This window comes from Limulus polyphemus, unplaced genomic scaffold (assembly GCF_000517525.1).
Source record: "Limulus polyphemus unplaced genomic scaffold, Limulus_polyphemus-2.1.2 Scaffold566, whole genome shotgun sequence".
NCBI classification, from domain to species: Eukaryota; Metazoa; Arthropoda; class Merostomata; order Xiphosura; family Limulidae; genus Limulus; species Limulus polyphemus.
The window spans coordinates 3,911-28,538 of NW_013666176.1; the positions used below are offsets into that span (position 1 = coordinate 3,911).

The 24,628-nt window shown below is 32.0% G+C and overlaps 1 protein-coding gene across 3 annotated transcripts; it reads left to right on the plus strand.

Annotated features, from left to right (window-relative positions):
* The first annotated feature begins 3,538 nt into the window (after window positions 1–3,538).
* LOC106459140 (glyoxylate/hydroxypyruvate reductase A-like) lies at window positions 3,539–24,622 on the plus strand. 3 transcript variants are annotated; one of them, XM_022385570.1, is made up of 10 exons: window positions 3,540–4,959; window positions 5,408–5,445; window positions 7,024–7,160; window positions 8,755–8,834; window positions 11,320–11,404; window positions 15,270–15,387; window positions 17,432–17,499; window positions 18,701–18,785; window positions 23,353–23,397; window positions 24,159–24,622. In XM_022385570.1, the coding sequence occupies exons 1-10, from the start codon at window positions 4,941–4,943 to the stop codon at window positions 24,243–24,245; spliced, it is 762 nt and encodes a 253-aa protein (XP_022241278.1). In that variant the 5' UTR covers window positions 3,540–4,940; the 3' UTR covers window positions 24,246–24,622. The 3 variants fall into 3 exon arrangements, with proteins under 3 accessions (XP_022241277.1, XP_022241278.1, XP_013774181.1); XM_013918727.2 differs by having other exon boundaries at window positions 3,541–3,798; XM_022385569.1 differs by lacking the exon at window positions 5,408–5,445 and having other exon boundaries at window positions 3,539–3,798.
* The last annotated feature ends 6 nt before the right edge of the window (window positions 24,623–24,628 follow it).

Here is a 24,628-nt window from a genome sequence, read left to right on the forward strand (position 1 = left end):
ATATTCTCCGCATACATTTAATTACTCATTACCTCCTCGTCGCTTCGTGGCCGGTCTTATATATACAAGACTACACTATATCTAGAAGGATCACGAGATTTAAGGAAAAGACGTGAATGTTCGAGAATGGCGTGGCGTGATACTAGTCACGTGACCTCGATGTCGTAACAATAGGGTGAAAGAAAGAGCAGATACAAAGTATTGGTTAGGCCAAACAAACTAGATTAGTTGTTTCTAGCTGAAATTTTCAGAAATAATCATATAGGTGGACGGTTATTATTCATTGCCAATTTTTAAGCACAAATTAGCTAAATTTTACGATATTCTCCTACTTAAAGTGTGTTTAGCATCACGTGATATTAGTTTAAGCAATTAGCGTAAATAATGATGTTTGATACGGCTTTACCGAGTGCATGCAGGTGATGAAAAGAAACTGTTAATCATGTTCCATGGGGTTACTATAAAGGATGTTATTAACACTGTTTTAGAGAGGAAAACTACCACCACGTATTTTAAAGGATCTGGTTGGTTCTATAAAGTATAGGTCTGTTCCGAATAATAGGGTTGCTATCCTAAAGCTAATGTTGGTTACTATCGAGTGTCACTTTCTTACTTGCTGTGGTTTATTGGCGTGTATTGACAAAAAGAAATTATATCTAATCAAAAACACCTTAGGTGTGGACAAAAAAGAATTAAGTGAAGGAGTTATAGGAATAAAATAAAAATTGACGGCCAAACTGGTAAGCTACAGATATAGCACTGATAAGAATTTTACAACAAATACCCATTCATTAGTTAGCTTGGCCGCGTATTTTGTTTTACCTCACCATCATGCCATAAGTTGAACCTAAAACGCGGCCTGGCTAACTAATGAATGAATATTTGCTGTCAAATTCTCATCAATGTTATAAGTGTAGCTACCAGTTTGTCCGTCAATTTTGATTTCATTCCTGTAAGTTGCATGCTGAATCCTATTTTGGCTGCACCTTTTTGAAAAAATACCTAAGATTAGTCTTATCATATACAAATGACACATACACATGAGTGCATACAACAACGTTAGGAAATGCATATTTTTTGAATGAAAATAGTTTGCTTAGATATACCATATTTTATTTATATTAGATGTATATTTTGTTTCACAAAATATCACACAATTATGCCAACAATGATAATAATTCATGCTCTGCATCATTTTGGTCTGAATAGATATCTGAAGTAAAACAGTTCAACATAGACTTTCAAACAAAAAACATTTTAAATGAGAGAGGATTGTCTGAGTATGAACAATTCAGTTAAGCATCTTCAAATTTATTTGGTTTCAATATTTTTGATAAAGACAAAGTATTTTACGTGTGTTTTATTAACTCCAGGAACAGACACAATTAATTAACACTTGTTAATGTTTTTACTTCAGGCCAACAAGAGAAGTCAAGTAAGCTTTGGGAAGTTATTTTGACAAATGATGTTATTAAGCAGCTAGAAGGAGCAGAGTTATTAGTTGCTGACAGCTTTATGTTAAGACAGTTTATGTACGACATTCCATCTCTAAAGTGGGTGCAGTGTACTTGGGCAGGTACTATTTTAAACTTTCTTTAATGTATTTAATGGTGTTATGATTGTTTGATATTGTTTTCTATTGACATTGAATGCAAATTGGTTTTTGATTTGAAATATACTGTGTTTAATGAAAAAAACAAAAAACAAAAACAGAATCTTTGAAGTTACAGGGTTTACTTTCTCATCAATTTCTTATTTCCAAATTATAATGTTTGCCAGGAAAAAAAAGCAAGATTTGAAACTTACTATTAAATTTGGATTCATTGGCTATACATGGGTTCTCTGCTTTTGGATTATTACTTCCTTTGTCCTTTTTTATTATTGTTGGTCTAATTTCTAAGAGCTTAAACATAAATCAAAATCTATTAATTTATCAAGAAAAAGGTCTAGGTTGTAGTTGCTAATGCATTCATTTAAACAGTAACACATGTATGTATAAACATACTAGGGGTGACCAGATTTCCAAACTGAAAAACTGGGACAGCCCAGCCCATGCCCTTAATTTCAAAATGGTTACTACAATGTATTAACATTGGCATTGTGTGTTGAAATAATTTGATAGACACATATCAAATAGTCAAACTATACATCTGAGAAATCTTTAATTATTCACTTTATCTAATTCATCTTAAAATAGGCTAATTCTTACCTGAATTTATTTAAGAATCCATAACATTTTCAAAAGTACTACATTTAAGTTTTAGTATTTCTTTAAAACATTTTAGACATATTTCCATTAAATAGTCATAAAACTAAGTACATGACTGTGTAAGATGTGTTTTGGCCATGAGCACTACCTTAACTGTCTCCACATTCAGACCTGTACAAATTCAGGTCCCTCACCAAACACAGGTGAAACTTTCAAGAGTTTGGTGGAAGGAGAGTTCATGTTACAACAATAAGTGAGTCAGTTAGGCCTATTACATCCGTGATTTGATGTGACTGACAGTTTGATGTCTTCATCACAAAACTGGGACGTTTTGTATGTCTAAAAAAAAAGTTCTTGGGACAATTAAGCTACCCAAAAACAGGACTGTCCAAGCAAAATTTGAATATCTGGTCACCCTAATACACACATATTTATATTGTTACGTATCAGCTTGTTTGTTAATTTCTGGTAGAAATTCTTTCTGAAGAACTTCAGTGATACAAGTCCTTTCTTGATTAAACCAGTTTATTTGTTCTCAATACAAACTTTTAGTATGCAGTAATTCCACACTCACTACGTTTCTCGTCACTTTCAACTTGACAACTTTTATAATACACGCTGTAAATCACAACAATTCACAACCTCGATAACTTCGCTCTATAAGAGTGCAAAACACACAGTTTACGGCTCACTAGCTCGAAACTAACAGAATCATAAATTACACAGAATTCACTGTTACTACTGTTTGCTTCACCATCCCCAGGCTTTTCTCTGCCAAGCTTATATACTAACAAAGAGGCGTCTCGATCACGCGTCCCGGATAATTCGAGGAACTTAATCAAGCATGCGCTAGCAGCGTCACGTGACTTCCGCTGTAATGATATGTATAGTTCTTTTAGCAACTTCTTCTGTATGTTTTGTATTAAAATGTTTTACGTCAGCGATTTTATACATCATAGGCATTTCCATACAAAAAAATTCATGAAAGAAGTTGCTTATTCGTTAAATGTTATTTAAGAAAATTGTTTGCTTTGTCTGTAGATTTACATTTTTACAGGAATTCATCTACTTATATATGTATACAAGAAAAAAACATTCCCATGGTACAGTTTTACCTGGAAACCCTAAAAATTTTCCAAACCATACATGTGTCATGATATAAAAGACTGATCAGTTTAAATATTATTGTTTAATTTATTATTTTATTGTTGTCTAGTTTTTGTTATAATAATCTGTTATAATTGTAGGAAGTTGTATTTATAAGTCATTGATGTTGAGACTATTAAATGTCTCGTGCAATACATTGACTTAGAGAATATATAATGTGAACAGACGATTAAATGATAAGCATATAAATAATGTGAGACGAGTGAGAGTAAAGTTAGAGGCGAGGAAAGTGCAGCGTGAAATTTACTACCGTAGAAATGATAGGCCTAACGTTAATATAGAGTAAAACTAACAGTAGAAAATAAGATAAGAAAAATAATTTATTCCGCCAAAGCGTGGTTCGAAAATAAATGAATCAACCTGAGTGCACTTTAATAAAAGGAACAGAGGATATTCAGAAGAAAGAAGACCAAACGATTACGGTAACTCGCGCCACAATTGTGATGTATTGTAACTTAAATCGCACATAGGATACTACTAGTAGTACTAGTGCGATAGTAATACTAATAGTAATAGAGAAGATAGATCGGCTTGTCAACTGAAATGCTGAAGCAGTTGAATAGGCCTAAGTGGACTTAGTACAAGAAGAAGAGAAATACACATATATTGTTTATGATATGCCTATAATTTCTATATTGTGAAAAATTCATTGTACATATGTTTAACTTGTTCGAATATATATATATTATTTTGAAATCAAGTGAAGTGCATGCAGGCCCGTGCAAAGGTGGTAATAGGTCCAGGCCAGATGGAAATGTAGGCCCGTTTCAAACTGCTCATTAAGTATTTTTTGTAATCTGTGCTAAATACATATGATTTATGTATGGGTATGTACATGCACATGTAGTGTACATGGTGTACTTACAAGTAACAGAAACAAATAAAAGAACTAGAATGATTTATAAAAAAGGTAATGGCAAGCAATTTTATTCAAAATGTATATAAGACAATAGAGTACAGTACTGTAATAAGAAGCAGTAAATACAATAGTACATTCATGTTTATTCTGTATTCGGAAGTAGGCCCCCTCAAAATCGTATACCCATGCCAATTGCCCCCCACCCCCCAGTTCTGACCTGAGGGCATGCTGTTTATTCATCAAATTATTGCTAACAACTAAAGAAGTCACAGACACCTACTGTTGAAGAATCTTAAGCCCAGTGACAACACATATATTTATACTATTAAGACGTATAAGTAAAAGCGTTTTATTTGAAAATTGACAAAAGGAAAAAAGAAGAAGAAGAAAGAAAAACATATTCTGACAGCATGTAAGAGTCACAAGCCAAAATAGCTTCCAGTTTTACTGTTATAGAATTTTCAAGTGCTGTAGCTGCATTACTGAGTTGAGACAATGAGTTTCAAGATGATGTGAGACTGATAGGGGACATTTTAAAAAAGTACAATAGCATATGGACAACAAGGAACCATTTGGTCATTCAAGGTTGTCCTTGCACGTCTGTCCTACGGAAGAGGCTGTGGCTACATTATAGTTAGTATTTATTTTAAATACTAGGAAATATGCAGTCATTGGCAATGATGATCACCAACTTGATGAAAGTTTATGTGGAACAAACAAAGATGTGAGACTTCTTAATTATAAAATCACACACAAGATTTATTAACAGTTCCTTAACAGATTATAATTTATTGATGGTATTAATATGTGATTTATATCACACATAATAATTACACAGAATAACTCAATAATGAATTTTTTTTGCTAGTCAAAATTGATTGCAAAGATTGGGTCAAATTTATTTATTTTTATTTTTTGTATAATTCCAGTTTTATCAATTTTTGTGTTTGATGTATAATTTTGAAATAAGATTTGAGACTTTTTTCAGGGTTATAATGAATTTTTCTGCATATTTTATGAATAAGACCCAGTTTTTAATGTAGCTGTTAGACATAATCTACTGTAATACCAGAATAAATATTTTATCGATAACAAGGAAGTATTTAGTTTTTGAATAAAGTGTTTAATGATATATTGATTAAACCATTTTAAATTGTGTGTTTTCATTCTAGGTATGGAACCTTTAATCCAGTTCATAGATCCTCAAAAGGTATATTTATGTGGTATATTAAGCTGGCTGTGGTTTAACTACAATAGCTACATTATATGTGTTTTATCTTTCTGTTAATAGAACATCATGGAAATTTGATTTATGTTCTAAAAGTGAGTAAATATTTTTAAAGTAAATAGTTATTTTAAACAGAAAAGTAAAAAACAAAAATTGAGAAACTAGCATCTGTATTAGATTCCATTGAGTATTCAGATGGACAAAAAACGATAGTCTCAATACCATTTTTCTCTACTTATTGATAAGTAACTTTCTTGAAAAATAAAAAGGGATAATTTATATCTTAAGATTTATTTTAGTTTTTTTGAACAAGAAAGTAAAGCTAAATTTTCTAAGCTTCTTATGTTCTACTTAATAGTTCAAAATGAGATGAAAAATAGTACGTTGGGAAGAAAAATAATTTAAAGCTGATTGTTTTTTGTTATGAAATATATGACAGTAACCAATGTTGGAGATGTCATAATTTTCTATCACCAAGGTACAATAATATTATCAGTTAACAATGTTTTGTCATTGCACAACTATATCCAGACTTTTCTGACTGTTGTAGCATTTTTGTATTAGTTACTAGCCTTCCTTATTATCTGAACAGAGGGCTGATGTGTAGCTATTTTTAAAAAGAAATGATCAAAATTTTGCTTTTCATGTAACAGTATATGTCAAATGGTCATATTTTTATGAGAGCATAAAAATTAAAGAAAATAAATTAAATTTTAAATTTATAGTATGGCCTGGTCTGTCTTCTGTGGAAAAATTATATTTCAAAGTTTCTCATTGACACTGAAAATTTGATGTCAAAGACATTAAACCTGCATATGCTTATTCCATATCTTTATAGGCCTACTATTATAGGGGCTGAAAGATGTGAACAAACAGACACAATCTTAGCTTGAAAAATGTTTTGCATTATTTGTATCTCCTTCAATTTTTTTAAAAATAAGGTAAAATTTGTTTTTATGCTGCACGGGTAACAATGACATATTTAAAAAGATTTTTTATCAGTTTATCAGGATGTCATTGACACAAGTTTTCTTTGTTAATGTGTTGGTCTGTGTATGTTCTGTATACCATATTCTAGTGTTGTTATTATATTGGGAACTGCTTTTGTTGTGTTAGGTTCATGTTTGGACATACAACATCATGAAAATAGTGGTGACAGAATGAGAACTTTAATAATTGCAACAAGTCAGGTGAAGTAATGAAAATACAACACAGTATTCAGTGAAACAGTTTTTGGAACAGGCACAAACCTGTTGGCTGTGTATGGCACAAGTTAATGGTGCACATGTACTACCTTACAGTATTGACATTGTATTCTTGATGGAACATATAACATTCTTTTGAAGGATTGGTAAAAACAAAATATGGATAAATTTATTAAAAGCTACTGGTGACATTTGTGTAAGATCTATTTATTACATAAATTTAAAAGGTCAAGATAATTCAAATCTAGACAATGATTTATCTAATTTGTTATTAGTATTAGTTGTTTATCAGTAACAGAAATAATAAAATTATTTGAAGTGACACTATGGATAATCCTTGTTTTATTTTTTTAAGCCCGAACCACCATTTGTAATTACAAGGTATGCAGATATGAATGCTGGGAATTTAATAGCTGAATATGTTGTTGGTCAGATCATTAATAACGAGAGGAAATTCTACCACATGTGGGAATCACAAAAAAAAATAGTATGGTAGGTGAAGAAACTTTTTATATAACACACACACACACACACTTCTTGGTTACATTTAAGATATTGCCATCAATGTTGGATAATGATTCTTTGTGGTAATTCAAGGATAAAACAGTCTTACAATTACTTGATATCCACAATAATTGAAGATTCGAGGACATAGTATGTGGAAAGACAGGTGTAGTTATTTATAAAGGATAGCACAAAAGAGAGGAAACAGCATTAGTTATAGTAAAATGGATTTATGTATCCCAGCCATGGCACTTGGATTTATAAATCCCTGCCCAGCCCTGCTAAGGCCCATTTGTCATATTCTTGCAGATGGACCTGACCGGCCTTGTCTTTGCTTTGTAATTATAAGATGTGCAGATGTGAGTTCTGGGAATGCAATGGTTGAATACATTATTGGTCAGATCATTAATAATGAGAGAAAATTCTACCAAAAGTGGGAATCACACAAAAAAATGTATGGTAGGTGAATAAACTATATGTATATATAAAATAACCGTGTGTTTTAAAACTGATTACTTAGTCCACATTTTTGGTTACATTTAAGATATTGTCATCATTTGGATAATGATTCTATAAATTTGTGGTCATTTAAGGATAAAACAATTTTATAATTACTTGATGTCCACAACAATTAAAGATTTGGAGACCTAGTAGGTAAAAGGATAGATTTAGTTATCTATAAAGGGTGGAATAAAAGAGAGGAAACATAGTAATAATAAAAATGAAACACTTTATTACTTGAGAAAAAGAAACCCAAAACAGCGTATCTATTAGCACTAGAACTATTATGTTGTAGTGTAAAAACTAAAGTAGATGGATAACTGTATTTAGATAATAATAAACAAGCACATATGATGAGCAGATTGAAGAATGTATGATAAAGACAAGTTTTCTATAGTAAGTGGTGATTCCTTCAAGCCAAAAACAAATCTGTTTAAAATGTAAAAACTGGGTTCACAATTCATTTTGTCGCTGACCATTCAGAAAAAACTGAAAGTACTTCAGCTTCACATGACAGTCATACTGCAGCCCTCCACATAGAGTAAAGTAGGATACAATACAGTTATCTCATGATAAAATAGATAGCTTTTGTGATTGGACTCGGAAAATTACAACCTTGGCTGAATTTAGCACATGACCTCAAATGGATTTAGTATGTTCCAGCCTGGATTGTAGAAATATTGTCCATATGAAATATATATTACAAGAGATAGGTTAGAAAACATCAACTTTTTTTATGACATTGCTCAGATGAAAATGGCTTTAAATATCCTGAGTTGTTTTGATTATATGAACCATATTAATCGTGTTTTTTTTTAAAAAACTCAAGCTGATTTCATTACATAACTAAATATTATGATTATGATCAATAAAAAATAACGATGTGCAAAAAAATACAAATTTGCTAAAACTATTTTAATTAAAATATAACTGGATACATTACTCCTGATTCTTGCATTTTCTTTGCATGACATTGTGAATATTGTGAATCGGTAGCAGTATTTAGTACATTATCTTTTTCTCTGACAACTAAGAAGTTAACAGCAAAATAGCTTTATGGAACTTCATTATTATTTTTTAGGGATTTTCAGTTGTATGAGTATCGTCAGTTGAATGAACTTACCATTGGAATACTTGGAGCTGGAACTCTGGGATCCACAGGTAAAATATTAAGAGCCTTTCTCTTGTGTAACAATTCACAGCACTTTTCCTTTTATATACCAAATCCACAAACTTTGAGGTTTGTGGAGATCAGGTAACTGTCTGCATGTTTATCCTTGAATTACAACACATTACCTTGATTGAACAAACAATTTGCAGGTGTGACCAGGATTTATTGCAGAACCAGTAGTGATTTGTATTTTGCTCTTTGAGAAGCGAGCAGTGTTTCTGCATCTTTTCACAAAGTAACTCAAAAAGTAAGTTGTTGATCACCCATTAATCAAATTGGCATTCCTCATTCCTGCTACAGTTTATATTATGATGTAAAGACATCTCTTGGATTATACGTCGCAAAGAATACAAAAGAGAAATAATCTATAGATGGGGGTGGTTTGCTTTTGTAAAATACGTAGTAGATAAATTTCAATTTTCTTTTTTACTTATAGAAAGAAACTGAGACAGGTATGGTGCCTAGATCTAATGATGACCATATGCTTGATTAAATACAATGGGATGTGTGTCCCAAAAATAAAAAATTGATTAAAAAAAATCTAACTGAAGATAATCCAAATGAAATTCCCAACTGATGAACTTACAATTCAGTATCATTCGTTCGTTAAGGCAAGAAAATTAAGGAGAGAAAAAACTACACTACAAATAGTATTAAAAGGTCAAAACAATAAGCACAAACATCTAACGCAAAAAAGAACATCTGAAGAGAAACAATGCCAAAGAAAGAATGATTGTGCATTCATATGCTCATGAGAATTGCCACACCTAAAGGAATTGTTGCCCTCCTATTTATGGAGAGCTATAGTCTAAGGATGATCACATCATAGGCTGACTCGATACACGGTGACATGTATAGGGGTGGGAACTTTGTTCAAGGTTTGTGGCGTGTGCAGGAAATTGCACGGCAGTGCACACAAAGTAATCATGAAAACCAGTTTCATGGATTATGCATTCATGTTTCCACATTTCTGAGGTTTTTAAGACTCTTTCACAGGAGTCTTCCAGTAATGTCATGGTAACTGGAGTCACTGACAGCTGGTGATATTACAGCCATTGTGCACCAGTGGTTGGTTCAGTTATGATCTGAAATCCGTGATTTCCAACCTCCTGTTTCTCTTACTTCAGCTGAGTTTGTACCATCTTATGTTACACCACTATTATTTCCACATCTGCTTTTGTTTTTTGTTCACTCTTCCCAATGTGTATCAAAGATTCTAAAGTTCATCCTTCACTGCTTGTATTATTCACGTTTCATCATTTGTTTTCTCATTCTCCAGTATTTTTTTACTGAATTTTGGGCTCCTCTCGTGCATGAGCCTCTTTTACCTCAATCTTTTATTTTAGTTTAGGGATCTCCTCCTTTTTTCTTGATCTACTTGACATCTTTGTTCATTTTTATGCTTCACATTCTTTTGGAGGTGTTCCATTATGACCTTAACAGCTTTACTGGGGGGACTTGTACATACCTGTTTTCGACCTTGCCCTCAGTTTTCTTCCATTTTGTCTCAGGTACCTTGTTGTTGTTTTTATTTGTGTGTGTAGTTTGTCAGGTTGCCTTAGTTCTGTCTTGCACCTTTTCTTTCTAATGTGTTTTTGGTAATAATTCATAAACAATGGCATCTTGATCTGATGCAGCTTTTCAGCAATCATATGTGCTCTCTCTATTTTCTTGCTCTTGGGACCAGGAGAGCCCCACTAATTGTATACATTCTTGTAGAATCTTCCCCCTCCTTAACACAATTGTTTGGAGGTGAGTTTCGTCAAGATTTAGTGGAATAAATTAGAACTTACAAACTTTAATAACTTAGATAAGAAACAAGTACTATGGGAGAACAATGTATGTAGTATTTGCTACTGCTGTATATTGCTTGTGGTTCTTCCTACTTTTCTGTTATGTTTTATGTATTCTTTTCAGTTAAGTTTCTTTTTATTAATGTATATTTTAGCTCTTCATAACCTGTTTTTTAAATATAATGTCTATTTACAAGTACTTTTTTACCATTTTAATTTGATGTAACTCATACATGCTGCATTTTAATGTAAACTAATGAAATATTTTAAGTATCAGAAAGAATCTGCTTGAATTACTAAAGTGCTATTTAAATAAATGTAATATTTTAAAATTTTTAAGAAAACTTGGTTTATTCGTAATGTAAGAAAATAGGAATCACCTTGAAACATATATATGTGATTATTTAAAACTGTTTATAACAAAAAAAAAGTCCTTAAAATGTTTGAGTCTTTACTCCTAAGCTTTATCAAATCCTCTGCTGTATTTCTGAAGTTTTATTCTATCTAAACAAAGAACTGAAATTTACAGTTTTAATTTTCAGAACTTTTATTTTATAATTTAATGAAACATTAATTAATAAGTTATTCTTTGTCTCTAAGCCTAAGTGTAATAGAGCTGTTTGGATGAGTAGAACATATGTTGATTGTATATGATGATGTCTTTTTTTTGTTTTCATTACAGTTGCCAAATTTTTAAAACAGAGAGATGCTACGGTACTGGGATTGGTGAGAAGTACTCATAAAACAAAAAAACCTGACTTTGATAAGTAAGATAGTTATTAAACATTTCTGAAGTTGCTGTAAACCAAATTAAAGCTTTGATGCCATAATGTCAGTATTTATTATAATAACTATTGTGTAACGAAAAATATATTTCAAAATAAATTTTTATATTCTATAAGAGAGATCGAGACTTGTGTTTCAAATAACTTTCCTTTAAATTTAGGACAGGAAGAATATTTTGACCCAATGTGCACAGGTGAAGGTCAAAAGATGCATTCCCCAACCTTGTACAGAATGCCATCTAATATGATGTCAGAGTTGTCAATATTTCACGAAATCAACTACATTACATTTCTGATATTGGAATAGTTTGTGTTACAGTAGAGAGAATATCAGATACAGTATATAGGTATATTGAAAAAAACCTTAGATAAACATTTAGGATGTTGTAGAGGTTATGTAAATACAGATTGTGAACTGTATGATGGAAAAAAAGTACTTTTATTAGTTACATGAACACACTTTTCACCCCAACTTGTTAGAATCTGAGTCAGTCTGACTTTAGCAATTTAACAGACATATATTTAGTACAAAAATAAAGTAACACATCTGATTTGTTTTTTTTTTGTGTACAACATACTTATACTGTTGACTAACAGCTTGCCACGTTTGATGATAATACTTATACTGTTGACTAACAGCTTGCCACGTTTGATGATAATTATAGTTGCCAATACTTCTCCAAAATGCAGCAGCTGCTAGTAATACAATTGTTAACAACTCAAACAACCACAATGCTTATTTATATCTCGTATCATTAATAAAACATGGACTGCAGTTCCACCTATTATTTGTTTTTGTATAACCAGTCAACATGCACATACATTCTCTACTTCAGTGTAATACTTAACTGAATGTGCACAGGATCAGTCTATTGGACCAATTACTACCACATTCTTTCCCTCTCAATACAAGACCCATCTTTGGGTCTTACCTCAGAGTTGTGGGAAAAGCACAAATTTGTCTTGTGGTAATCTAACTCTTGCAAGCCATGAGGTGCTCTATCAACTCAGCTAAAGGATTAATCTACTAGTAGTTGTTAAAAAATTTTTATTAGCAGTTGCTAGTGGATTAATCTCGAGTTTAGTTGTTAAAGCATTTGCTTGACATGGGATTAGCACAGGACAAAATACAACTCACCGGCCTATCTTTAGAGAAGTTTTTATGAGACCTTGTGGATATACTTAGTTTTTTATCCATATGTTGTTTATGTTTTGGATTATAAAAATGTGACCTCCTGTGTTTCATATTATTGTCATGTATATTACTTTCGTACTGAGCAATTTGTACAAAGTTATTCTTTTTAAAGTTCTGTACTTCGAACTAAAACAAGATGTCTAGGTTAAAATGGATTAAGATCACAATTAAATATTCTTGATATTTATTCATGAATAACCAATCGAATCTCTTATACTTTTAAATTTAGCTTTTATAAACATACAGTTTCTTTAACTTCTCAAATATTGAAGGTGCATATCTAGCTAATATAATGAAAAATCTAACTTATACCATTTAGTATTTCATCATTTACTAGATTTTAGTAGGAGCCTTTAAAGAATTTTTAAAGATATTTAGCTTGTATTGCAATGTATAAATAAGAACAAATATTGAAATACTTTGACTTATGTCAGTAAAAGCTAAATCTATTAGAGAATTCAGTTTTTGAAATGTTTACATGCTGCTCTGCAACTTTCTGTTGGACATGTGATTGAAGGTGTAAAGATGCTGATAAATATTTGTGTTAACCTTGTGCTTACAGGAATGGATATTTCATGTTTGTCATGACTTTTACATTGCTATATTGAAAATTTGATAAAACAAATTTATTATCAAACTAAATTTGTAAACTTGGCATGTGAATGTAGTTTACAACTCAAATTTTTATGTTATTGAAGTTTTAACTTTTTTAATTTAAAAAAGGAAATAATGAAATTCTCAGTCTTCATTTTCCTCTACCACATGATGTATCTGATCTTTGATTTATACACTTCGCTATTTTTTAACTTCAAAAATAGGCTGCTGCAGTTTCCAACTAAGTAGAAACACAAATAATACATAATTATAAGCAAGAATTTAAAAGTTACACCTCCTATTTTCTTGATTTGTTGAGATATCAAACAACCAGATAAGGCCTTCCACCTCTCTGAATTGTGAGATTGTTTGCTACTTTACATGGTTGCTAGACATGTTTATAAACCAATAGGAAGCACAAATCCTCTTCTAAATAATGCTTACTAAAATATTTCGGTCTTGGTGGGGAAAAATATTCCGTTCATAAGAATTTTGTGGTTTTTTGTTATCATACTGCTGCTCCGAATAGCTAACAGAACTTCTTTAACCTATGTATGCCTTACTTAGAAAGCCAAATTAATAAAAGTAGTTTGAGACATTATATTATAGTGACTGATATATATTTTGAGATCTAAAATGCATGTTTGATAACTACATACTTTATTTTTTGGATAACCAAATTTGTGAGATTAGATGAGGCTTCGGGAAGAACGTTTTCTCTTCTAGTACAAAAAGGAATTAGTGGTACAAATCATTTTTTATCTGTATGTTATAATTATTGTTTTATATTTTTTACAAAAGTAACAGAGTAAAAATGAAATATCTAAAACTCCCCAAACTCAAGTTAACCAATATGCATGTCATGGGATCAAGTGCTGTTTATATTATGGTCTGCTGGAAACCACTCATGACTGTCACTGTGATTTGAGTTGTGGAGCAAGGATTGCTTCTTTAGTGGGTACAAAGTTCTGGAATAAAACTATAAAAGAAAAGAGATGTAAAAATATAACATTTGAAACTGTAATATGGAATAATATAAAACTGGAATATAAAAGCAATATGGAACCTTCTAATAAATACTGCAGCCAGTTTAAAAGAATGAATGGTATTATTTGTCTTATTTCATATTTTCAACCGTATATTGATGATTTCCTTACATATTCAAAAATCAAGTATGCTCTTAGTTTTAGGGTAGAGAAAATAAGAAATAAAATGTAGGAAAATAGATGATATTCATTTAAGAGGTTCCTAGATGCTGTACCAAGAAAATATGAGAATTCTAGGGTTAGAAGAAGTAACTTTGTTCTTAGCAAAAATAACACCTTTCATTAATACTGACTCTGTAAAGGCTTCAAAAGTTCATAAAACAATCTTTAGTAGAAATGCTGTATTAAAAAATCTAAAATGGACTGAAAGCTTGCCAAATTTCATGAAGATACACTTGACAAAATCAAAGTTCTGTTATTTATAGTTTCACAGTTTCAGGGGTTGGTCCAGTGGACCAAGGAGCACCCCAGACATTAACGTTGTGCAGATTTACAGTATAGAGATTGTGCTATAAGTGTAATATTTCTAAAAAACTAAAATTGCTCTAAACCTCAAACTACTAACTTGTTTTTAATAACCTTTACTAAACTGTATGTGAATCCACATATTGAATGATTTTATAATTTTGCCTGTATCAACACTTGATGTAAAGAGCTGGCCAAAAGAAAATGGAACCCCAGTTATAATTAGTGGGATTAATTGCAATATTGATGGTATTTGTATTTATATTTTTGTGTGTGACACAAGTGTTATATTTGGCCTTGTATCCAACAAAATCAGGGATCCAAGAACACTTTTATGCAAATATATGTTTAAAAACTGATGGAGTTTACATGGATCCCATCAATATTTCTAGAGTTAATCAAGACTAATAAAGGTTTTCTTTTGTTAAAGAGTTTGTTTTCATTAACTAAGATTAGTGATTTAAGCTGGTCTGAAAATGTTTTTGGAATTAAAATACTTTGTTACTTGATTTTCTTGAATATAATACCAAAATATTTTTTTTACTAGAGTTGTGACAGATATATCAGAAATATTACCCTACTGTGACTACATCTGTAATATCCTTCCAAGTACTCCACATACCGAGGGTTTATTGAATGGAGACGTGTTAAAAATGTGTCAGAAAGTGAGTGACTTTCATCTGTTTGCGAAGATGTTGTATCGTGAAGTTTTAAGACTTTCAACATCAGTATCGTTATTATTTTTCATAATCAGCAACTTATGAAAGCTTAGATATTTTCTCTGTTTTAGGGAAAAAAAAATTTTTTAAAGTTTTAGTAAAATGTGTGATATTTCCTGGTAGCACACTGACATAAGCAGATTCGAGGAGCCAGTAATTAACAGATTTTCTTTAATTACAAAAATTAAACTTTTTGTACCTTTAATTGCGTTGTTTATTTCAGTGCTACAGCCCAGTGTATTTTATTTATGTTTGTGTTTTAAATTATTCCAAAGTTTGTAGCAAAATTTTTTAAAATATACTGATGACAGACAAAGGTTTTTTTATGCACATATACTGTTATTTATAAAAACAAGTCATTATAGTTATATAGCTTAAAAAACAAACCTTTTACTTGAGTTATGAAATCAAAACCCAACAGAAACTTTAATTCACTAATTGAAATAATTATTAGATAGAATATTTAAAGATTAAAGATTAACCCTCATCAGTACACCTGGGGTCCACATGAACTTTAACAACTATATCGGTTGTATCTTTTTACATAATCATTACAAATTTATATCAGTTCATGTAACTATCAAAAGAAACCCTGGATCAATATGACCCTATTTTTTTTTAAACAGGCAGATGAAGTACCTGGTTATAATATAATATTTATTCTATTATTGACCTTCACTATATATGCAGTTCACCTATACCATACGAAACAAATTTCTAAACGTTTATTTCACTATATAGGCTGTTGTTGAGGGTAATTCATCAAAGTAATACGGTATCATCTCGATTGTTAGCTTATAACATTAATGTTATAAGCATGTATGTATACACATCTCATTCCTCAACAAGTGTTCTCTGTGATGATTGATTAAAATGTCCTATTTTATAGAAACCTCATTTGATAATTGTTTAAATAACCTACTTATTGGACTTTCAATCCATAGCCTACTATAAGGGTACATTTGTGTTGGGGTCTGGTCAGACCCAAGGTGATCCACAACGTACACTTTCAGTTTTCTTTGAGTTGAATTTTGCAGTATTGTGGTGATCTCGTCATATGTTAGTAGATAATGACTTGAATATAGGAGTATAATAAAACTTTGGCATTTTTTGATATGCCGTTCGTATAAGGAATGGTTTAATATCACTCATTGTATACTGAGGAACAATGTAATTTTATAATTTCTTGATTTGTTAACATATTTCCTCTAGAATATATATATTTTTATGTTGTTCACATTCCATGCTAACCCTAATAAAAGTTGTAATGCAACTGGTTTTTGGAATTTCAATCCAGAGCTTACTATAATGATAATTTTATGCTGTGATCTGGTTGGACCCCAGGTGTTCCAAAACGTAACCTTTCAAAGGTGTGCTAATGAGGATTAAATAGTCAATGTAGGGACATTAATGATTTGTACAAGCAACAGAATTATATTATATTGATGGTATTTTAAAAAAAGTAAACTGAGGAAAAAAGCATCAACAAAACTTTTTATTAATGACCTTATTCACTTAAAGTTTATGACAGCAGATGAGGTGTACAGTGTTAGACAGTTTTTTTTAATTCTTTCTGGACTGCTTTTAAGAGTGCATAGTACCACATCCATTTTAGATGCTCATATTGAATTCTTTTACTTTTTGTATTTCTTGACAATTCAGTTTGAACAGTGCATGAAGAAGTTCCATAAATTTGTAGAAATTTTGATACTCCAAAGAGTATGAAGCTAAGTTCTTAACTTTGTATTTTAAGGAGAATTTCACCACTTGATAAATTTGATTTATATTGCTATTTGTTGTTAATACTGTGTGGAATTTAATACTGCACACAGTTTGTGGCCAGATTCTATAATTTGTATTTTAAGGAGAATTTCACCACTTGATAAATTTGATTCATATTGCTATTTGTTGTTAATACTGTGTGTAATTTTCTTATCTTTCAGAATTTGATATTTCACTTAACTTTAGTAAAACCTGTCATATGTTACAGGAACCTTTTTTCATCAATGTTGGAAGAGGGGATATTATATCAGAAGAGGATTTAATTAATGCCTTGAAGTAAGTTTATGTGTCACTGTCAGTAGTTATTTTGGCTGTGATTTACTTTCCTTTTAAATGAAGAAAATATAACATTATTTGAATAATATGAATAAAATTTTCTAGTGATAATTAAAACAAAAGTCATAGTCATTAAAGAGTTACATTAGAAACATTATGAAAGTATAAAAAGTTGTCTTCATTTAAAATTGTAATATTTAAAACCAAAAGTTTTACATTATACATAAACATGCACAGTTTCTTGTTATTTAAATATTATTTACTCAAATAGAAGGAAAGAGCAGCCTTGGCTCTAGCCCTTTTAAAAATACTTATGCCAAATGTACCCTGTTTAAAAATGCATATAGCCTATGAAAAGTGTGTATATCTATTTCAAGCAATAACTATTTTGTTTTCTAATCAGCTGACAGCATGGTAAATTTACACATTAGAGCAGACCACCTGATGAAAAAAACGTTTTTGTTTTTACCCTGCAATTTCAGTACTAGTATCATCTTTACAAGAAACAATGTTTAGATTTCATGGGTGAGTCAACAGCAAAAAAAACAAAAAAACAAGAGGCAAAACATAATACTAAATTTCTTGCTTTTTAAGTATAGTTTGTATTTATTCTTATAAAAGTAAGTAATGTGTAAAAATTAGAAACTTATGGAGGTTAAATATAAAAACATACATAAAAATGTTAAATAAATTTCTTAGTGAGGTCTGCATGTTAGCTGCTCAGGGATTACATTCATTTATGTAACTTGAGCTACGAGGTCTCTGTGCAATGCAAGATGTAAAAAGTTGTAGAGGTTAGAACAAATTTTTATATCAAATAAACCAGGCAGAAGGTTCGGTTTGATGTAATGACATATATTTTGCACTTTTCATAGAATAATGCAGAAAATACACGCAGAGGTCATCAATTAAATTATTTTATACTTTTATTTACTGTAATGAAGTAAGCTCTTGAATTTCTAACTAAAATATTCAAAACATCTTTTCTATTTCATAATCTTACATACTTGTAATTCTTATTTTGATAAAACTAAGACTTAATTCATACACTTTATTATTACCTGCTGTAATATTACCTAGTTAGAGTTTTCAATATTGAATACCTGGATAATTTTGAAAAGTGTAAACACTGGAACAAACTGGAGTGCTATACTGATAATTCCACCTCTGTGGTCAGTACTAAGGGTTAACATTCTTATAGTCAGGGGTGGATCTCGGGTGCAGCTCTGGATGTTTTTATAGAGGAGCCTCTGCCTACTTCCAGTCCACTTTGGAATAGACCTGAGGTAAAATATTTACATGTAAATATATTTTAAGTATATATTTTTTCAAGTGCTATATACCTACATAAGTATGAATATGTGGTACTTTCTTTCCACATTTTACTGTTTAGTAATAGTAGTAATCCCAAAATGGTACAACACTCACCCAATGCTATCTTGACCTTGGTTTGCCTTCTAGGCATTGCTAAATTTTTTCACTAACAGAGCACCAATCTTTTATATCTCTTTATTTTCGATCCATTTCAGAACAAGTGATTATCCTCCACCAATCATACTGTGCCATCTATACTAGAGCAGGTAGCTTCCTATACTATTTTAGCACAATCCTCACTTTCTTGATTAGCATTTTAGTGTATAGACATGTGTTTTAACTCATTCTCCATGTAACTACAAAATGTTGCTTGTGCTTGATCACAAATTTATATCAGTTTTGACTTCTTGTATTTGATTTCCATTGTTTTTACTTGTTTGTTTTAAAAATATTTCTGTTTTCCGATTTCTAATTTGTTCATATGAATTTGAGATTTAATACAGGTGATGATTAAATTCCTGCAATAGTAGACAATTGTTCTGAGATGTGTTTTGAGGTCTCATGGTCGACAATGTCTGCTGGGGAAGCACAGGCTTAGTTCACTGGGAGTTTGTGTCTTACCTTCGGCTGATGATTTCTTTTTTTCACGTTACGATTTTTTGGATATATCTACTGGTTGGAAATTTCTTTCTATGGCACTTTCCACCTGTTACTGTGCCTTCAAGTAATCTGCTGGGCTAGGTATTTTTCTTTTTCCCAGGAGATCGGTGGTAAGTTTTCAATGTGCATTCCTCACTCTCTGTAGATATACCCATGTTTAGTGAGTTTGTGTGGATGGACCTAATATCTGCACTCGATAATTTCAGTCTTTCATGTCTTCTCTGCTCAGTATTTGGTAAGTTGGATTTTTATACTTCTTTTACCATCTAGGTTACTTTAGTTTAAACTTGCATTTATAATTTTATTATTACATTGTTTTTGTTTAATTTTTAGTATTAATACTGGTTTTGCATGATTTTTACTATTTGGGTAATTGTAACTTTGACTAAATTTGTGGGTGTGTTGGTTTGTTACTTTTACTTCTTTTCACTGTTTGTTATTTAGTTTGTAGGTTCCTTTTTCTTTGCTACTAGTCAAATCTAATTGGAGATTAGATTTGAGCCAAAATTTGTTATTGTTAGTTGAGTGCCATTTTATTCTCATGTTCTTCAGGGTTTGTTTTACTTTCATGTATTTTGTCTTATGAATTCTTTTTGTGGACTGGTATGTTCGATATTTAAGGGCATTTTATCTTATTGGTTTGTTTAGTGGTTTTATACTCTAGGTGTTGCTTATTGTTTTATGTTTTAGGTCAACTTTCTTAGTTTTGCAGGTTTGTTATTTTTGTTATTTTTATATATGTAGTCTCTAAAAATTTTTGAATTTTGTTAGTTCGATAGTAATTTGTACATTCTTTAAGTATGTTTAGTTTATGTATCTTTTTGGCTACACATCGTGACAGTTTTGTGGGTTCTATGGGTTCTTTTTGTGGGTTACTTCCTTCAGTTCTGCTCCCCCTCTATCCACTTCTCAGATCTCCTTCCCTCCTCCTCAGGATCGTACCTCGTCCAGTCATCTTGCCGAGTCTGTTTTAGATTTCATACACAAATGAGCTATCGATCAGGTGGTGCCCCTCAACAGGGACTTGAACACCATAGGGGTTCCTATTTCTCCTCCTCGTCCAGAGTCCCATCTGCTCACAGATGCTTCCATGGTGGATTTTAGTGGGTGGCTTTCCTCGATTCTCAAGAGATTTTGAGTTGGTGGTCAGTCGAGGAGGCAACTTTCTATATCCACATCTTGGAACCTTTGGTAGTTCGTTGGGCTCTGTATCATTTTCTCCCACTCCTGCAGGGTCAGGTGGTTGTGGTTCATTCTGACAATTCCACTGTCATCATCTAAATCACCAAGCAAGGGGAGCCAAGTTCAGATCTCTGTGTTTCCAGACTCTGGATCTCCTGTACTAGACTAACAACCATGACATGACTGTTCTCGCATGTCATGTTCCTGGAATTATGAATCTTGTGGCTGATCACTTATTCCATACCAAGCAAGTGGTCCCTTCATCCTCAGGTATTTCTGTGGGTGTATTCTCAACTTGGAATACTGCATATATATATGCATTTGCCACTCACTGGAATGCCAAATTTCCTTCCTTTTGGTCTCCAGTTCCTCACCTCCTCAGCTCTGGGGTGGATGCTTTCAGTCAAGATTGGAGGCATCTTCACTTGCATCTATCCTCTGATCAGACTCATCTCCAGGTCATTTCCCTTATTCAGACCAATCCTTGTTGTGTTCCGCTGGTTGCTCTGTATTGACTGGCTCAGATGAGGTTCCTTCTGCTCTGGTCCTTACTGGAGCAACAGCCCCTGCTATTATCTTTGTTCTGATTGCTCTTCTGACAACTGGGATCAGATGTTTTTTCTTCCAATGTTACCAAAATCCATCTTTACTTGTGGCTTTTGTCTGATCCCTTGCCTCAGGGACTCACCCCTCGTGTAGCATCTTTCTTTGCCTGTATCATTTGTCTTTTCCCCTTGTATATGTATCAAAGATGTTGGTCTTACTTCAGACTTTGCCATGGTCTATTTGCCATTGCTTCCAACCATCCTGTTCTTCTGGTCCTCGCCTGTCCCAATTCTTGACCTGGTTGTTTGATCAGGGTTTGTCTGTTTCAACTATTGTTGTTTATAAGGCTTCCCTGTCATACACCTTCCATTCTCCCACTTATGAAAAGCCTTCTCTTGCCCCTGGTTATTTCCCCTCCTTTTCCATTCCCTTCATCTGGTCCATCTACCACGTTCCTTTGTTCTTCCAGATTAGGAACTCAATGTTGTCCTTTATGCCCTGTCCAGTTCTCCCTTTGAACTCATTGCAAGGTGTTCCTTGTACCATCTTTCCCTTAAGACCTATTTCCTGGCATTTGGTCATTGTCATTCTGATATTTGTGCTATTAATGTTTCCTGCTTCCTTTACAATTCTTTGTATGTTATCCTCTGTCAAGATTGGGCCTTCCTTTCCAGGACAATGGTTGCCCAGGAAGGTTGTTTAGCCTTTTCTCTTAATTCCTTGCCTTCCATTTCTCAACTGTACTCCCATTTGGATCTAGATTGACTACTTTGTCCATTTCATTCCCTGCTATGCTATATGGTTTTTACTGCATCTTTTTGGGGTTCTTGTTACTGTCTATTTGTTATGTGGAATTCCTGTGTTTCCTGTGATCTATCGCCTATTACGTTCACTGGTTTGGTTCATCAACTCATATGACTGGCATATTCTGAGTGCATGGAAGGTTGCCATCTACATAATGTTTCTTTGCACTATCTTCGTCATCTAACTATATTTTTGGCTGTTCTAAACCAGTCTTTTGGAGGAGATCATTCAGGCTGGTATGTGGACAACTCCCAATAATTTGTTGCACAGTATCTGCATATTTTAGTTGTCTTCATCTGGTGGGGATTTTACACACATTTGTTCATTTTTGACTGGGGTAACTCGTTGTACATTTGCTATTATGTTAAACTTGTATTAAAGTTTTTCTTTGTTACCCATTCAAGCTGTCTCTAGCCATTATATAACTCATATGTACCCACTCAGTGAGAAGACGGCTATTGTCATTATTCTTATTGATTATGCAATAACATAATATTCTGGATCCAAGGCACTTACCCTTAATGCTTTTGCCCGGGCTGACTGCACTCGTTGATCACAGAATAAATTTCTTATATAAGGTGATCCTCTGGATGTTTTCTGCCAGGATGGACCACACTTGACATACTCAATAGTATCCTAAGTCACTACCCCTGGATGCTTTTTGCATAGGCAGACTGCACTTGGCCTATTCATATATAATTTACGGTCTTTTAGCCCTAGCCATGTATACTTATATCTAATTATCAGGCACCTCACTATGACTAACTATCACTATGTATCATGCTAACGCTTGCTAAACATGTGGACAAATTATGCACTCTCTGTTGACAAGGGGCTGATTCTGTATTATCTGACATAATGCCTGCTTGTTACTTTCTGCCCTATATGTATTACTGTGTTCATTATTGGGCAAAGAGCATACCTGTTCCAGAAATAGAGCGATACCCCACACGTGTGCCTTCTTTTCTTATGGCACAAAAATAAAAGGGGGTATGAAAGACTGGTGAGTTGTTAGCGATTAAAGTTTAGCAATGTTTAGAAGGCAAACCAAGGTCGAGATATATAGCTTTGAGTGAAGGAAGGTAAGTACCTATCGAAAATACATTTTCAGTGTAACAAAATATTAAATTTTGATATGGCAATTTATCTGTTATCAGTTAATATATACTATCATATTTATAATAATCAAATTAGAAATAACAAGTTAAAGAAATTAAGTTTGGTGATGAATCAAAGTTCAAATGACTTATTGTGAATAATTCATAAGAGTAAATTCCCAACTTTGATAATGTCATCTCTTATCATTACACTTCAAATGTTTTTTTTGTTTTTTTTTTTACATTACAGGTTATTATTACACCACACAAAGCATCTGTATTAAAACCACAGAATGTAAGTACTGTGCTTGATACTTCTGGTCATATCATTCGAACAAAATAGATAAGAACTACAAATTGATACAGTAAGCAAAGATAATATAATGGTTCAACTTGGAGTATGAAATACCAAAAGATATCAATTGTGATAATGATTATAATGCATAGATTAATGAGTTGTGTACTGTTGCTGATTTCATTATTCTTATCTGTTACTTATTAATTTTATTACTGATATAATAATCTATAACTAATTTGGTTTATTATAGAATTTCATTTAATGATCTATTTTTACAGTGAAAGTATGTGTGTTCTAGAAAAGTTCCCTTACCACATGCAAGTTTGTTGTTGTTGTTGTTTTTTCATTAGTTTCATGGGGATGATTCTTGGCATGCAGATCCACTGAATACAAGAGTTTGGGAAATAGGCATTGGTAAAGGGAAAATTTGAAGTGGTTGTAACACATGAACCATTTATCTAAAATACCCATGATATATGTAGCATTGTGTTCATATTTTAAAAATTTAAATATTTACCAAACTCACTGCTTGTCCAATTTTTAGTCATTTAAGCTCTGTCAAATTTCATTCTAATTAGTTCAGCCATATACAATAGCTTGTGATGTTGAAAAACTAGACACTAGCAAATATATAAATATAGGAATGACTGTTTATTTAAACTTTCAACCATTACACAACCAGCAGTGTGGGGCATACTTTCTGGTCGAATGTTTGGTATTTTGTACATTTTATACTGAGGTTATCTTTTCATTCTCAGGTGGCCAAGTTTTTTGTTGAGAATTATCAACGGTTTATGACTGGAAAGGAATTAATGTGTAAGTTTTCTTGGACCAGAAAATATTGAAAGCAACTACAGTAAGTGTAATGAAATAACTCTGCTACATATGAAACTCTCTTCAAACTCATTGAAAGGAATATATTTGGTTGTATGAGTATCTTAGTATTGTATGTTTTTACTATCATACTGTGAGATAATTAAAAATGAAAATTTATTTTTAAGGTGATCTTTTATATAATTACTTGTTATTTTTTATTGTGTATTCATTACTGTGAAATCCTTATTAACTGTTGTTAGTTTGTATCCGTAAAGTTTTGTTAGTTTATATCAGTAATAATTTTAGTGGCCCTTAAACTAGTTTAATTGTTGAAGTGTTAGAATATATATAAGCATTTCCATATTTGGGTATTGACCTGTTGTTAGGAAGGGTGATGTTTTTTTGTTTAATG